This window comes from Pristiophorus japonicus, chromosome 20, assembly GCF_044704955.1.
Source record: "Pristiophorus japonicus isolate sPriJap1 chromosome 20, sPriJap1.hap1, whole genome shotgun sequence".
Taxonomy (NCBI): domain Eukaryota; kingdom Metazoa; phylum Chordata; class Chondrichthyes; family Pristiophoridae; genus Pristiophorus; species Pristiophorus japonicus.
In genome coordinates, this window is record NC_091996.1 from 98,753,579 (window position 1) to 98,769,412 (window position 15,834).

The 15,834-nt window shown below is 59.7% G+C and overlaps 1 protein-coding gene across 2 annotated transcripts; it reads left to right on the top strand.

Annotated features, from left to right (window-relative positions):
• The first annotated feature begins 5,248 nt into the window (after nucleotides 1–5,248).
• On the top strand, nucleotides 5,249–15,069 carry LOC139233041 (myelin-oligodendrocyte glycoprotein-like). Of its 2 annotated transcripts, none has more exons than XM_070863558.1 (4): nucleotides 5,249–5,494; nucleotides 8,305–8,670; nucleotides 11,963–12,242; nucleotides 14,530–15,069. In XM_070863558.1, exons 1-3 carry the CDS (start codon nucleotides 5,437–5,439, stop codon nucleotides 12,202–12,204), a joined length of 666 nt encoding a protein of 221 aa, XP_070719659.1. In that variant the 5' UTR covers nucleotides 5,249–5,436; the 3' UTR covers nucleotides 12,205–12,242; nucleotides 14,530–15,069. The 2 variants fall into 2 exon arrangements, with proteins under 2 accessions (XP_070719659.1, XP_070719660.1); XM_070863559.1 differs by having other exon boundaries at nucleotides 11,963–12,025.
• The last annotated feature ends 765 nt before the right edge of the window (nucleotides 15,070–15,834 follow it).

Here is a 15,834-nt window from a genome sequence, read left to right on the forward strand (position 1 = left end):
GCTCCCTCAGTACTGCCCCTCTGACAGTGCGGCACTCCCTTGGTATTGCCCCTCCGACAGTGCGGCGCTCCCTCAGCACTGCCCCTCTGACAGTGCGGCGCTCCCTCAGTACTGCCCCTCCGACAGTGCGGCACTCCCTCAGTACTACCCCTCCGACAGTGCGGCACTCCCTCAGTACTGCCCCTCCAACAGTGCGGCGCTCCCTCAGTACTGACCCTCTGACAGTGTGGCACTCCCTCGGTATTGCCCCTCCGACAGTGCGGCGCTCCCTCAGTACTGCCCCTCCGACAGTGCGGCACTCCCTCGGTATTGCCCCTCCGACAGTGCGGCACTCCCTCAGTACTATCCCTCCGACAGTGCGGCACTCCCTCAGTACTGCCCCTCCAACAGTGCGGCGCTCCCTCAGCACTTCCCCTTCCGACTGTGCGGCGCTCCCTCAGCACTACCCCTCCGACAGTGCGGCGCTCCCTCAGTACTGCCCCTCCGACAGTGCTGCGCTCCCTCAGCACTATCCCTCCGACAGTGAGGCACTCCCTCTGTACTGCCCTTCCGACAGTGCGGCGCTCCCTCAGTGCTGCCCCTCTGACAGTGCGGCACTACTTCGGTATTGCCCCTCCGACAATGCGGCGCTCCCTCAGCACTGCCCCTCTGACAGTGCGGCGCTCCCTCAGTACTGCCCCTCCGACAGTGCGGCACTCCCTCAGTACTACCCCTCCGACAGTGCGGCACTCCCTCAGTACTGCCCCTCCAACAGTGCGGCCCTCCCTCAGTACTGCCCCTCTGACAGTGCGGCCCTCCCTCAGTACTGCCCCTCCGACAGTGCGGCTCTCCCTCAGTACTGCCCCTCCGACAGTGCGGCACTCCCTTGGTATTGCCCCTCCGACAGTGCGGCGCTCCCTCAATACTGCCGCTCTGACTGTGCGTCGCTCCCTCAATACTGCCCCTCCGACAGTGCGGCACTCCCTTGGTATTGCCCCTCCGACAGTGCGGCGCTCCCTCAGCACTGCCCCTCTGACAGTGCGCCGCTCCCTCAGTACTGCCCCTCCGATAGTGCGGCACTCTCTCAGTACTACCCCTCCGACAGTGCGGCACTCCCTCAGTACTGCCCCTCCAACAGTGCGGCGCTCCCTCAGTACTGCCCCTCCGACAGTGCGGCGCTCCCTCAGTACTGCCCCTCCGACAGTGCGGCGCTCCCTCAGTACTGCCCCTCCGACAGTGCGGCACTCCCTCAATACTGCCCCTCCAACAGTGCGGCGCTCCCTCAGTACTGCCCCTCTGACAGTGCGGCACTCCCTTGGTATTGCCCCTCCGACAGTGCGGCGCTCCCTCAGCACTGCCCCTCTGACAGTGCGGCGCTCCCTCAGTACTGCCCCTCCGACAGTGCGGCACTCCCTCACTACTACCCCCCCGACAGTGCGGCACTCCCTCAGTACTGCCCCTCCAACAGTGCGGCACTCCCTCAGTACTGACCCTCTGACAGTGTGGCACTCCCTCGGTATTGCCCCTCCGACAGTGCGGCGCTCCCTCAGTACTGCCCCTCCGACAGTGCGGCACTCCCTCGTTATTGACCCTCCGACAGTGCGGCACTCCCTCAGTACTATCCCTCCGACAGTGCGGCACTCCCTCAGTACTGCCCCTCCAACAGTGCGGCGCTCCCTCAGCACTTCCCCTTCCGACTGTGCGGCGCTCCCTCAGCACTACCCCTCCGACAGTGCGGCGCTCCCTCAGCACTGCCCCTCCGACAGTGCGGCACTCCCTCAGTACTATCCCTCCAACAGTGCGGCACTCCCTCAGTACTGCCCCTCCAACAGTGCGGCGCTCCCTCAGCACTACCCCTCCGACAGTGAGGCACTCCCTCTGTACTGCCCTTCCGACAGTGCGGCGCTCCCTCAGTACTGCCCCTCTGACAGTGCGGCGCTCGCTCAGTACTGCCCCTCCGACAGTGCGGCACTCCCTCAGTACTACCCCTCCGACAGTGCGGCACTACTTCGGTAATGTCCCTCCGACAATGCGGCGCTCCCTCAGCACTGCCCCTCTGACAGTGCGGCGCTCGCTCAGTACTGCCCCTCCGACAGTGCGGCACTCCCTCAGTACTACCCCTCCGACAGTGCGGCACTCCCTCAGTACTGCCCCTCCGACAGTGCGGCACTCCCTCACTACTACCCCCCCGACAGTGCGGCACTCCCTCAGTACTGCCCCTCCGACAGTGCGGCGCTCCCTCAGTACTGCCCCTCCGACAGTGCGGCACTCCCTCACTACTACCCCCCCGACAGTGCGGCACTCCCTCAGTACTGCCCCTCCAACAGTGCGGCGCTCCCTCAGTACTGACCCTCTGACAGTGTGGCACTCCCTCGGTATTGCCCCTCCGACAGTGCGGCGCTCCCTCGGTACTGCCCCTCCGACAGTGCGGCGCTCCCTCAGTACTGCCCCTCCGACAGTGCGGCACTCCCTCACTACTACCCCCCCGACAGTGCGGCACTCCCTCAGTACTGCCCCTCCAACAGTGCGGCACTCCCTCAGTACTGCCCCTCCGACAGTGCGGCACTCCCTCAGTACTACCCCTCCGACAGTGCGGCACTCCCTCAGTACTGCCCCTCCGACAGTGCGGCGCTCCCTCAGTACTGCCCCTCTGACAGTGTGGCACTCCCTCGGTATTGCCCCTCCGACAGTGCGGCGCTCCCTCAGTACTGCCCCTCCGACAATGCGGCACTCCCTCGGTATTGCCCCTCCGACAGTGCGGCGCTCCCTCAGCACTGCCCCTCCGACAGTGCGGCACTCCCTCGGTATTGCCCCTCCGACAGTGCGGCGCTCCCTCAGTACTGCCCCTCCGACAGTGCGGCACTCCCTCAGTACTGCCCCTCCGACAGTGCGGCACTCCCTCGGTATTGCCCCTCCGACAGTGCGGCACTCCCTCGGTATTGCCCCTCCGACATTGCGGCACTCCCTCGGTATTGCCCCTCCGACGGTGCGGCACTCCCTCAGCACTGCCCCTCCGACAGTGCGGCACTCCCTCAGTACTGCCCCTCCGACAGTGCGGCGCTCCCTCAGTACTGCCCCTCCGACAGTGCGGCACTCCCTCAGTACTGCCCCTCCAACAGTGCGGCGCTCCCTCAGTACTGACCCTCTGACAGTGTGGCACTCCCTCGGTATTGCCCCTCCGACAGTGCGGCGCTCCCTCAGTACTGCCCCTCCGACAGTGCGGCGCTCCCTCAGTACTGCCCCTCCGACAGTGCGGCACTCCCTCACTACTACCCCCCCGACAGTGCGGCACTCCCTCAGTACTGCCCCTCCAACAGTGCGGCACTCCCTCAGTACTGCCCCTCCGACAGTGCGGCACTCCCTCAGTACTACCCCTCCGACAGTGCGGCACTCCCTCACTACTGCCCCTCCGACAGTGCGGCGCTCCCTCAGTACTGCCCCTCTGACAGTGTGGCACTCCCTCGGTATTGCCCCTCCGACAGTGCGGCGCTCCCTCGGTACTGCCCCTCCGACAGTGCGGCGCTCCCTCAGTACTGCCCCTCCGACAGTGCGGCACTCCCTCACTACTACCCCCCCGACAGTGCGGCACTCCCTCAGTACTGCCCCTCCAACAGTGCGGCACTCCCTCAGTACTGCCCCTCCGACAGTGCGGCACTCCCTCAGTACTACCCCTCCGACAGTGCGGCACTCCCTCAGTACTGCCCCTCCGACAGTGCGGCGCTCCCTCAGTACTGCCCCTCTGACAGTGTGGCACTCCCTCGGTATTGCCCCTCCGACAGTGCGGCGCTCCCTCAGTACTGCCCCTCCGACAATGCGGCACTCCCTCGGTATTGCCCCTCCGACAGTGCGGCGCTCCCTCAGCACTGCCCCTCCGACAGTGCGGCACTCCCTCGGTATTGCCCCTCCGACAGTGCGGCGCTCCCTCAGTACTGCCCCTCCGACAGTGCGGCACTCCCTCAGTACTGCCCCTCCGACAGTGCGGCACTCCCTCGGTATTGCCCCTCCGACAGTGCGGCACTCCCTCGGTATTGCCCCTCCGACATTGCGGCACTCCCTCGGTATTGCCCCTCCGACGGTGCGGCACTCCCTCAGCACTGCCCCTCCGACAGTGCGGCACTCCCTCAGTACTGCCCCTCCGACAGTGCGGCGCTCCCTCAGTACTGCCCCTCCGACAGTGCGGCACTCCCTCAGTACTGCCCCTCCAACAGTGCGGCGCTCCCTCAGTACTGACCCTCTGACAGTGTGGCACTCCCTCGGTATTGCCCCTCCGACAGTGCGGCGCTCCCTCAGTACTGCCCCTCCGACAGTGCGGCGCTCCCTCAGTACTGCCCCTCCGACAGTGCGGCACTCCCTCACTACTACCCCCCCGACAGTGCGGCACTCCCTCAGTACTGCCCCTCCAACAGTGCGGCACTCCCTCAGTACTGCCCCTCCGACAGTGCGGCACTCCCTCAGTACTACCCCTCCGACAGTGCGGCACTCCCTCACTACTGCCCCTCCGACAGTGCGGCGCTCCCTCAGTACTGCCCCTCTGACAGTGTGGCACTCCCTCGGTATTGCCCCTCCGACAGTGCGGCGCTCCCTCAGTACTGCCCCTCCGACAATGCGGCACTCCCTCGGTATTGCCCCTCCGACAGTGCGGCGCTCCCTCAGCACTGCCCCTCCGACAGTGCGGCACTCCCTCGGTATTGCCCCTCCGACAGTGCGGCGCTCCCTCAGTACTGCCCCTCCGACAGTGCGGCACTCCCTCAGTACTGCCCCTCCGACAGTGCGGCACTCCCTCGGTATTGCCCCTCCGACAGTGCGGCACTCCCTCGGTATTGCCCCTCCGACATTGCGGCACTCCCTCGGTATTGCCCCTCCGACGGTGCGGCACTCCCTCAGCACTGCCCCTCCGACAGTGCGGCACTCCCTCAGTACTGCCCCTCCGACAGTGCGGCGCTCCCTCAGTACTGCCCCTCCGACAGTGCGGCGCTCCCTCAGCACTGCCCCTCCGACAGTGCGGCGCTCCCTCAGTACTGCCCCTCCGACAGTGCGGCGCTCCCTCAGTACTGCCCCTCCGACAGTGCGGCGCTCCCTCAGCACTGCACTGGGTGTGTCAGCCTGGAATTTTGTGCTCAAGTCCCTGGAGTGGGACTTGAACCTCCGAGGCGAGTGCGGTAACCACTGAGCCCCGGCTGACACTGAGTGAAGTTTGGGTGGGGGCTGGGGGAGCTAAGTACCTGAGGGCCAACACCAGAGTTGGGGAGGTGCGGGGGTTGGAGAAGGCTTTATTGGGTGGGTTAAAGTATTTGAAGTTTGGTTTCAGTTATGTAAGCTGGGGGATTTCATTCTGTCATGAGGAAAGTGCTCAGATCATTTTGACTCGAACGTGGGAAACTCCATGCAAATGACTCGAGAATAAATACTTTGTTGACACAACCTTGACTGCCTCAGTTGCAGTCACATCGGAGCAGAATGGCAATAATCAGACTGCTTCTCGCTCTCTCGCTTTCCGTCGCGATCTCAGAGTCAGGTAAGAGCTGTTTCGTCGAGATGTTGCGAAGGGGCTGGATTGTTAGCGATACGTATTGTTTGTCCCAGATACGGTCCGTGCCGTCAATCTCCTGCCCTGACCCCGGCCCCCTCCCACGATCAGAAATGTTTGGATTTCTCGGGGAGGGTGAGGGCGCCGAAGTCTGATCGTTTGCGCCTCCTGTTACGACCGGGAGCATTGCCGCCACCGACTCCTGTTAAATTCGCCGGGGGTTTAGCGATGGCGCTACTGCGTTGCACCCCGGTCTCCTGCGCCCGGAGACGGTGATGTCATCACCTCAGCAGCGCCCCGGACCCTAAATTGGGTAACTCCCCCCCCCCCTCCCCTCCCCCACCCACAGCCAGCGCCCCCCCCCCCCCCACAGCCAGCCCCCCCCACCCCAACGCTGCCCTGGGCGATGACGGCGATGGCTTCAGCGGGCGGGCGGCCGCGAGAGGGGCGAACGTTAAAGGGGAGGCCACTTTTCCTGTGCGCCCCCCTTGTGTTGCCGTTCAGGACACGGGAAACCCGTGCCGCCATTGGTCAGCTCGAGAGCCAGGCTGGTCCTGGTGCTCCAGGTCGGGACCCTTTCATTAATGCAGAGATAGCATTCCCCTTTAATTCAGGGAAGGGCCCCTCCTCCAGGGCAGCGCTACGCGGCCCAGCGGGGGGGAGGGGAGGGGGTTACGGCTGACCTGTGATGGCGCTGGTCCCAGGGAGGTCCCAGGGCGCTCTGCCCTTTTGTGCGTGCTGAGCTCTCAGACAATCGTCAAAATAAACGGCACAGAGGGAGGCCATTCTGCCCTTTGTGTCTGCACCGGCCGGCAAAGTGCTCCCCAGCCATGAACTCATTGAATGGTGGTGCAGGCTCGAAGGGCCGAATGGCCTCCTCCTGCACCTATTTTCTATGTTTCTGTGTTAGTCCCACTTTCCAGCTCTCGGTCCGTAGCCCTGTGGGTTACGGCACTTCAGGTGCAGGTCCAAATGTGGTGATGGTTTCTGCCTCTACCACCCTTTCAGGCCGTGAGTTCCAGACCCCCACCACCCTCTGGGTGAGAAGCGTTCTCCTCAGTTCCCCTGCAATCCTCCCACCAATTACTCTAAACCTTTGTTCCCTAGTTATTGGCGTCCCTGCTAAGGGCAACAGGTCCTTCCTATCCAATCTCGCTTTTGCGGGGGGCCCAGGGTTTTTCTGCATGGGGGCTACCTCAGCCTAGGGGGTCCCACGTTCTTGTCGGGTCTCGTCGCCGATAGCGTGCAGAAACCAAGCGCAGGCAGCGGAAGGAGCGTGCGGCAAACCAGTCCCACCCTCCCCTTCCCTCAACCACTGTCTGTCCCACCTGTGACAGGGACTGTGGTTCCTGTATTGGACTGTTCAGCCACCTGAGGACTCATGTTAAGAGTGGAAGCAAGTCTTCCTCGATTGCGAGGGACTGAGGATGACGATGATACGCAGTCCGGGGGCACGTGCTCACGTTCTCTGATGAGACTGTGGCTGAAATTCTGGTGAAAGTTTATTTAAAGACTTGGGGCTTTCCAGCAGACAGCTGTGGGCATAGATTCTGCTGAAACACTCCAGAAATTCCCAGCGGGGTCCAATTTCATTCCACAAGTCCCTGATGCACAAAATTATGAAACTCCCTTATGTAAATCCCACCCCCAGAAAAAAATCCCCGGTACAACCAGCCTGGGCAATGACCAATAGAGAAAGGTAACTGAAGCGTCACACCGATGGGAGGGACTTTCTTGCTTTGTGATTCACCGAGGTTTCGATATCCCGCCCAGGGACTATTACAAAGAATTCTTCCTCTATTGCACAAAATTACACAGAATATCCAAACACCGGGGAGAACTCCCCTGCTCTTCTTCAAATAGTGGCCACGGGATCTTTTACACCCACCTGAGAGGGCAGACGGGGCCTCTTTTAACGTCTCATCTGAAAGACGGCCCCTCCGACAGTGTGGCGCTCCCTCAGTACTGCCCCTCCGACAGTGCGGCGCTCCCTCAGTACTGCCCCTCCGACAGTGCGGCACTCCCTCAGTACTGCCCCTCCGACAGTGCGGCGCTCCCTCAGTACTGCCCCTCCGACAGTGCGGCACTCCCTCAGTACTGCCCCTCCGACAGTGCGACGCTCCCTCAGTACTGCCCCTCCGACAGTGCGGCACTCCCTCAGTACTGCCCCTCTGACAGTGCGGCGCTCCCTCAGTACTGCCCCTCCGACAGTGCGGCGCTCCCTCAGTACTGTTCCTCCGACAGTGCAGGGCTCCCTCAGCACTGCCCCTCCGACAGTGCGGCGCTCCCTCAGTACTGCCCCTCCGACAGTGCGGCGCTCCCTCAGTACTGCCCCTCCGACAGTGCGGCGCTCCCTCAGTACTGCCCCTCCGACAGTGCGGCGCTCCCTCAGTGCTGCACTGTCAGAGGTGCCATCTTTCGGATGAGACATTAAACCGAGGCCCCGTCTGCCCCCTCAGGTGGATGTAAAAGATCCCACGGTACTATTTGGAAGAAGAGCAGGGGAGTTCTCGCCGGTGTCCTGGGGCCAATATTTATTCCTCAACCAACATCACTAAAACAGATGATCTGGGTCATTATCACATCGCTGTGTGTGGGAGCTTGCTGTGCGCAAATTGGTGTTTCCATTACAATAGTGACCACACTCCAAAAGTACTTCATTGGCTGTAAAGCGCTTTGGGACGTCCGTCTTTCTGACGAGTTGTTATGGGCCGTTGGGTGATGTGTTCACCGCGAGGCCTCGGTGACCCAGGTGCACCAACCAGTCCTTTACCGACCCACCTTTCTGCTCCCGACAGGGCACCTCACCTGTGAGAAGCGGCGATTCTCCCTGCGGGCATCTGCCGGCGACACTGCTCACCTGCCTTGCCTGTTCGCCTGGGTGGGCCCGGAGCCCTCGGAGTACATGGTGGTCTGGCGGCTGAGCCGGGGCGAGGAGGAGGGGCTGGCACACGGCCACGAGGGCCACACGGGCAGCACCGAGCATGGCCCCAGGTTCCGGGGCCGCACCAAGCTGGGCCAGGACTGGTTCGCCCGGGGAAACGCCAGCCTGAGCCTCGGGCAGCTGGGCCCGAGCGACGGAGGAACATACACATGTCGTATCACCACCATGAACCCATACCAGGGAGAGGAGTGCGCAGAGGTGACCTTATCTGTAGACAAAGGTGAGTGAAGCTGCTCTCCAGGAACTCCCTCCACCAACAGTCCCAGCGAGTATTCATACCCTCAGTTTCACATTCTCATCCTGGTGCCTCCCCCCTGCCGAAAACCCTCTCCCCCACTCCCTATCTCCGTAACCCCTCCCCCCATATACCCCTCCCTATCTCCGTAACCCCTCCCCCCATATACCCCTCCCTATCTCCGTAACCCCTCCCCCCATATATCCCTCCCTATCTCCGTAACCCCTCCCCCATATAACCCTCCCTATCTCCGCAAACCCCCCCCCATATAACCCTCCCTATCTCCGTAACCCCTCCCCCCATATACCCCTCCCTATCTCCGTAACCCCTCCCCCCATATACCCCTCCCTATCTCCGTAACCCCTCCCCCCATATATCCCTCCCTATCTCCGTAACCGCTCCCCCATATAACCCTCCCTATCTCCGTAACCCCTCCCCCATATAACCCTCCCTATCTCCGCAAACCCCCCCCCATATAACCCTCCCTATCTCTGTAACCCCTCCCCCATATAACCCTCCCTATCTCCGTAACCCCTCCCCCATATAACCCTCCCTATCTCCGTAACCCCTCCCCCCATATACCCCTCCCTATCTCCGTAACCCCTCCCCCATATAACCCTCCCTATCTCCGTAACCCCTCCCCCCATATACCCCTCCCTATCTCCGTAACCCCTCCCCCCATATAACCCACCCTATCTCCGTAACCCCTCCCCCATATAACCCTCCCTATCTCCGTAACCCCTCCCCCCATATACCCCTCCCTATCTCCGTAACCCCTCCCCCCATATACCCCTCCCTATCTCCGTAACCCCTCCCCCCATATAACCCTCCCTATCTCCATAACCCCTCCCCCATATAACCCTCCCTATCTCCGTAACCCCCCCCCCCCATATAACCCTCCCTATCTCTGTAACCCCCGCCATATACTCCTCCCTATCTCCGTAACCCCTCCCCCATATAACCCTCCCTATCTCTGTAACCCCCCCATATACTCCTCCCTACCTCTGTAACCCCTCCCCCATATAACCCTCCCTATCTCCGTAACTCCCCCCCATATAACCCTCCCTATCTCTGTAACCCCCCCATTTACTCCTCCCTATCTCCTTAACCCCCACCATTTAACCCTCCCTATCTCCGTAACCCCCCCCATATAACCCTCCCTATCTCCTTAACCCCTCTGCCCATATAACCCTCACTATCTCTGTAACCCCCCCCCCCCCATATAACCCTCCCTATCTCTGTAAACCCCTCCACCCCTCCCTATCTCTGTAACATATCAACCTCCAACCCTCCCTATCTCTGTAACCCCCTCCAGCCCCTACACCCTCCCTATCTCTGTAACCTCCTCCAGCCCCTACACCCCTCCCTATCTCTGTAACCCCCTCCAGCCCCTACACCCCTTCCTATCTCTGTAACCTCCTCCCCCCTCCCTATAATCCCCTCCAGCCCCTACACCCCTCCCTATCTCTGTAACCTCCTCCAGCCCCTACACCCCTCCCTATCTCTGTAACCTCCTCCAGCCCCTACACCCTCCCTATCTCTGTAACCTCCTCCAGCCCCTACACCGCTCCCTATCTCTGTAACCCCCTCCAGCCCCTACACCCCTCCCTATCTCTGTAACCCCCTCCAGCCCCTACACCCCTCCCTATCTCTGTAACCCCCTCCAGCCCAACAACCGCCCTATCTCTGCACTCCTCCAATTCTGCCCTCCTGACCATCCCTGATTATAATCGCTCCACCATCGGTGGCCGTGCCTTCTGTTGCCTGGGCCCCAAGCTCTGGAACTCCCTCCCTAAACCTCTCTGCCTTTAAGGCCCTCATTAAAACCTACCTCATTATCTAATAACCTTCCTGTGAAGTGCCTTGAGACGTTTTACTACATTAAAGGTGCGATATAAATGCCAATCACTGTTGACTACTTTTAGCTGACAGGAGCTGTAACTGTGGCTCAGGGGTATCACCCTTGTTCCTGAGTCAGAAGGTTGTGGGACTTGAACCCACAACTTTCTGACTCAGAGGCGCGTGCTACCCCACCGAGTCACAAGGGACACCCACTGTGGCAGCGAGTTCCACATTCTCACCGCCCTCTGGGTAACGAAGTTTCTCCTGAATTCCCCATTTGGTTTCTGGGTGACTATCTGATATTGATGGCCCCTAGTTATACTCTTCCCCACAAGTGGAGACACTCTCCCCTCCATCAAAACCTTTCAGCATTTTAAAGACCGCTATTAGGTCACCCCTCTGGGAAAATAAAATAGGAATATAGGATTGGGAGGAGGCCCATTCAGCCCCTCGAGTCCGTTACATTAGGAACAGGAGGAGACCCATTCAGCCCCTCGAATCCGTTACACAGGAACAGGAGGAGGCCCATTCAGCCCCTCGAGCCTGTTACACAGGAACAGGAGGAGGCTATTCAGCCCCTCGAGCCTGTTACACAGGAACAGGAGGAGGCCCATTCAGCCCCTCGAGCCTGTTACACAGGAACAGGAGGAGGCCATTCAGCCCCTCGAGCCTGTTACACAGGAACAGGAGGAGGCCCATTCAGTCCCTCGAGCCTGTTACACGGGAACAGGAGGAGGCCCATTCAGCCCCTCGAGCCTGTTACACAGGAACAGGAGGAGGCCTATTCAGCCCCTCGAGCCTGTTACACAGGAACAGGAGGAGACTCATTCAGCCCCTCGAGCCTGTTACACAGGAACAGGAGGAGGCCCATTCAGCCCCTCGAGCCTGTTACACAGGAACAGGAGGAGGCCCATTCAGCCCCTCGAGCCTGTTACACAGGAACAGGAGGAGGCCCATTCAGCCCCTCGAGCCTGTTACACAGGAACAGAGGAGGCCCATTCAGCCCCTCGAGCCTGTTACACAGGAACAGGAGGAGGCCGTTCAGCCCCTCGAGCCTGTTACACAGGAACAGGAGGAGGCCATTCAGCCCCTCGAGCCTGTTACACAGGAACAGGAGGAGGCCCATTCAGCCCCTCAAGCCTGTTCTGCCACTCAATGAGATCATGGCTGATCTGTGACCAAACTCCACACACCCGCCTTTGGTCCATATCCCTTAATACCTTTGGTTAACAGAAAGCTATCAGGCTCCAATTTAAACTTAACAGTTGATCCAGCATCAGTTTCTGTTTGTGGAAGAGAGTTCCACCCTTTGTGTGTAGGACTGTTTCCTCATTTCCCCCCTGAAAGGTCTGGTCTAATTTATCGACTGTGCCCCTAGTCCCAGACTCCCCTTGTCTTTTCAGGAGAAAATGATGCACCTTCTCTACAATTACAGGACCAGGAGGGTCGGACGTGGGGAACTCCAGGAGTGATCAGGTTGTCGACAAACAGCTGCAAGGTGCGGGTAATTCCACGGCGGTGATGGAGACAGAGCGTGAAGAGACCGCAAGTCACAATCCGGATCCGGGGCGAGAACCCGGAGCGGGGAACGGGAGCGGCCGGAGCAGATCCAGACTCCCTCTGCTCATTGTTGTGGTGCCAATCCTTCTGTTCCTCTGCGTCATCTGCGCCCGCTGATCCCCAGGACCAAAGTCCGGAGACACGGTGGGATTCCGGTGAGTCCTTGCAACCCCCTCCCCCTCCGCCCATCCCCCAAAGCGAGGGTCCTCGGCGGCGGTGAACGGCATACGTCCTCTGCTGCCGTCAAACGCTCGCAATTGGAGCACGGGTTACCTGGGACAGATTGATTCCTGAATGCCCCATTTCTCGGGGGCGTGGGCAAGGCCAGCGTTAATTGCCTGTCCTCAGTTGCCCTCGGTTCGGTACGACTGAGTGTCTCGCTGGGCCATTCCAGAGGGGCAGTTAATGGTCAACCACATGGCTGTGGGTCTGGAGTCACCTATAGGCCAGTGTGGGGTAAGGGCAGCAGATTTCCTTCCCTAAAGGGGCATTAGCGAACCAGAGGTTTTTTTTTACGACAATCCAACAGCTTTACGGTCACTATGACCAATACCAGCTTTTTAATTCCAGATTTAATTAACTGAATTTAAATGATTAAACTAACTGCGATGTATTTGCTCCGTGGGTTCTTTGCTTAAGAATCCAAAGCAACACATTGCTATTCAGAACTAGTTGGTTTATGAGCAAAGGGTTTAACAATCACACGACACATTACCAGTTCATCCACCAGGCTCACGACCACCTGCCCCATCCCCCGAACCCAACTGGCCGGGGTTTTATTGAGTCTTGTGAACATCACGTGACTGGCTAAGCTACTCCCACCTCAACAGATCTACAACTGTTTTAGCAGAACCTTAATCAAGTGCCCCCCTTTTGGCCACAAATTAACAATTTAAAACTGTAACGATAAACCTTTCATCAAATTGAAATTCAGTTGCTGGGTGTGATGATGCACTCCAGTCCCTCCAGCGCCCACCTCTCGCGGAAAGCCGCGAGCGTACCGGTGGACACCGCGTGCTCCATCTCCAGGGACACCCTGGCGCGGATGTAACCGCGGAAGAGAGGCAGGCAGTCGGGCTGATGGCCCCCTTGGCCGTGCCCAGGAGCAGTCCTACGAGGAGGCCTTCGGACCTGCCCGCTCCCCTCCGCACAGGGTGCCCAAAGATCAGGAGTGTGGGACTGAAGTGCAACAGATCTACAACCCTGTGAGCATCCTCTCACATGCATACATTACATTAACCGTGGTGGGATTTGACTCATGTCTCTGGATTATTAGTCTAGTGGCATAACTATTAAATTATTGTACCCCAATTTACCCCCCACCCCGTCCGGAAGGCACTGACCCGGGAATATCCCACCCAAGCGACTGCACTCTGTGCGCAAGCCCAGACGGCGAGCGTTGGTCGACTATTTGACTGCGTGGTGCAATGCAGACTCGCCCGATAGTCCTCCATCCGCCATCCTCGCTCAAAAGGCTTTTCAACAGCAGTAACTAGATGGTGGTCGGCATTGCTGTTTGTGGGAGCTTGCTGTGCGCTAATTTGCGTCCGCGTTTCCTGCATTACAGCCGCGACCAGTGTTCCCTGTGGGCCGCGTGATGCTCTCGGGGGGGAAGTCCCGCGCAGCCAATTAAAGGGGAAAGCCACACGTGCCCAGAATTTTGACCCATTAAAAGCACCGCTCAGCCCCAAAAAAACAATTCAATGGATCACCATCGTAGTCAGTCCCTCGGAATCGAGGAAGACTTGCTTCCACTCCTGAAGTGAGTCCTTCGGTGACTGAACAGTCCAATACGGGAACCACAGTCCCCTGTCACAGGTGGGACAGACAGTGGTTGAGGGAAGGGGAGGGTGGGACTGGTTTGCCGCACGCTCCTTCCGCTGCCTGCGCTTGGTTTCTGCACGCTGTCGGCGACGAGACTCGAGGTGCTCAGCGCCCTCCCGGATGCACTTCCTCCACTTAGGGCGGACTGGTCTTTGGGCCATGGACTCCCAGGTGTCGGTGGGGATGTTGCACTTTATCAGGGAGGCTTTGAGGGTGTCCCTGTAACGTTTCCTCTGTCCACCTGGGGCTCGCTTGCCGTGAAGGAGTTCCGAGTAGAGCGCTTGCTTTGGGAGTCTCGTGTCGGGGGCATGCGGACAATGTGGCCCTGCCCAGCGGAGCTGGTCGAGTGTGGTCAGTGCTTCGATGCTGGGGATGTTGGCCTGGTTGAGGACGCCAACGTTGGTGCGTCTGTCCTCCCAGCGACAGTGACCACACTTTTAAAGTACTTCTTATCCCGTGAAGTGCTTTGAGATGTCCTGAGGTCGTGAAAGGTGCTATATAAATGCGATTTCTTTCTTTCTTACAACCCAGGAGTTTAAGTCCTCTGTCAGGACAGCTAGGCTCCATCTTGCCTCGATTAGCGGTTTGCGAGTCTGATTGTGATCATTTACGTTGCAGGTTTGGAACCGAGTCCAGCAAAGTGCGGATAATTCGGATGCCCTCCGAGACCACCTGCCACCCCCGACACGCTGCCTCCGCGAAGGCCCTTCTGTCTGATGTAGGCCGTGGGGCATCAGCGTGGGTTTCGGGGCCTGCTACCAGCCACCGACGCATCAAGCCCGGCTCCGGCCCTCCCTCACAGCCCGAGCGTCTGACGGATTGCCAACCCACGGCTGGCTCGGCCGAGGGGGAGGGGAGGGGAAGGGGGGGCACCTTGGTGGATCTGCAGCAGCCTGTGTGCCCTCTGAACCCCGACCCCTCCAGCGGACGCAAGCACCAATCACGCACCAAGCTCCACGGTCAAGGGCCTGGGCCGAGTCTCACGGCGGGACCTCCAGCTCTCCAGGATTTGAACACTCGGGGAATTCTCCCGGACACTGCGGGGAGGAAACACTCAAAAAGACGTTAAAAATAATTGTACGTTTCTCCGGCCCATTATCTTTCAACACTTTTGTTTATTAGATATCAGAATATTGGAGATGGTGATGGGGGCGGGGCAGGGGAAGAGGCCGATTGACTGACAGTCAAGGATGAGCCGATTGGCCGTGGGTAGGCGGGGCCTGGCAGCGACAAACCTGCCGGGCGGCCAATGGCGGGAGTGTGGGTGGGGGGGGGGGGGGGGGGCGTGGCGTTCGCAGGCAGGAGGTCATGTGACCAAACCCTCCCAGGAATCGGTCCAATTAGAAGTGACAACCCAAACTTTGGCAGCACTTTGGCACTTTATTGCGAGGACCCTCGGCAGGCCCCGAGGGAGCCTTTTCTTATTTATTTAATTTATTTACCGCAACGCTGCCTCAGAAAATGGGCCGGACTCCATTTTCGACGCTGTAATGCATGCTCACAGGGCCCTAGAGCTGTTGCACTTCAGTCCCACGCTCCTGATCTTTGGGACACCCTGTGCGGAGGGGAGCGGGTAGGTCCGAGGGCCTCCTCGTAGGACTGCTCCTGGGCCTGGCCAAGGGGGTCATCAGCCGGTCCAGGCAGCGGGCGGTCGAGGGGGTCGTTCAGCCCGACTGCCTGCCTCTCTTCCGCGGTTACGTCCGAGCCAGGGTGTCCTTGGAGATGGAGCACGCGGTGTCCACCGGTACGCTCGCGGCCTTCCGCGGGAGGTGGTTGCCGGAGGGAGTGGAGTGCATCATTTCAACCGGGTATAGAATTTTAATTTGATTTAATTTAACTTGATTCGACAAAGTTTCTCTTTATGTTAAATTATTAATTTGTGTTTTGTTGCCCTCAAAAAAAAAACAAGAGGGCACTTGAAGG

Excerpts from the sequence above, each read along its gene's own strand:
- LOC139233041 (XM_070863558.1), top strand. The coding sequence starts at position 5,437 with ATGGCAATAATCAGACTGCTTCTCGCTCTCTCGCTTTCCGTCGCGATC. Across the intron at positions 5,495-8,304 it reads CGTCGCGATCTCAGAGTCAG|GGCACCTCACCTGTGAGAAG; the intron begins GTAAGAGCTGTT and ends TGCTCCCGACAG. Across the intron at positions 8,671-11,962 it reads GACCTTATCTGTAGACAAAG|GACCAGGAGGGTCGGACGTG; the intron begins GTGAGTGAAGCT and ends CTACAATTACAG.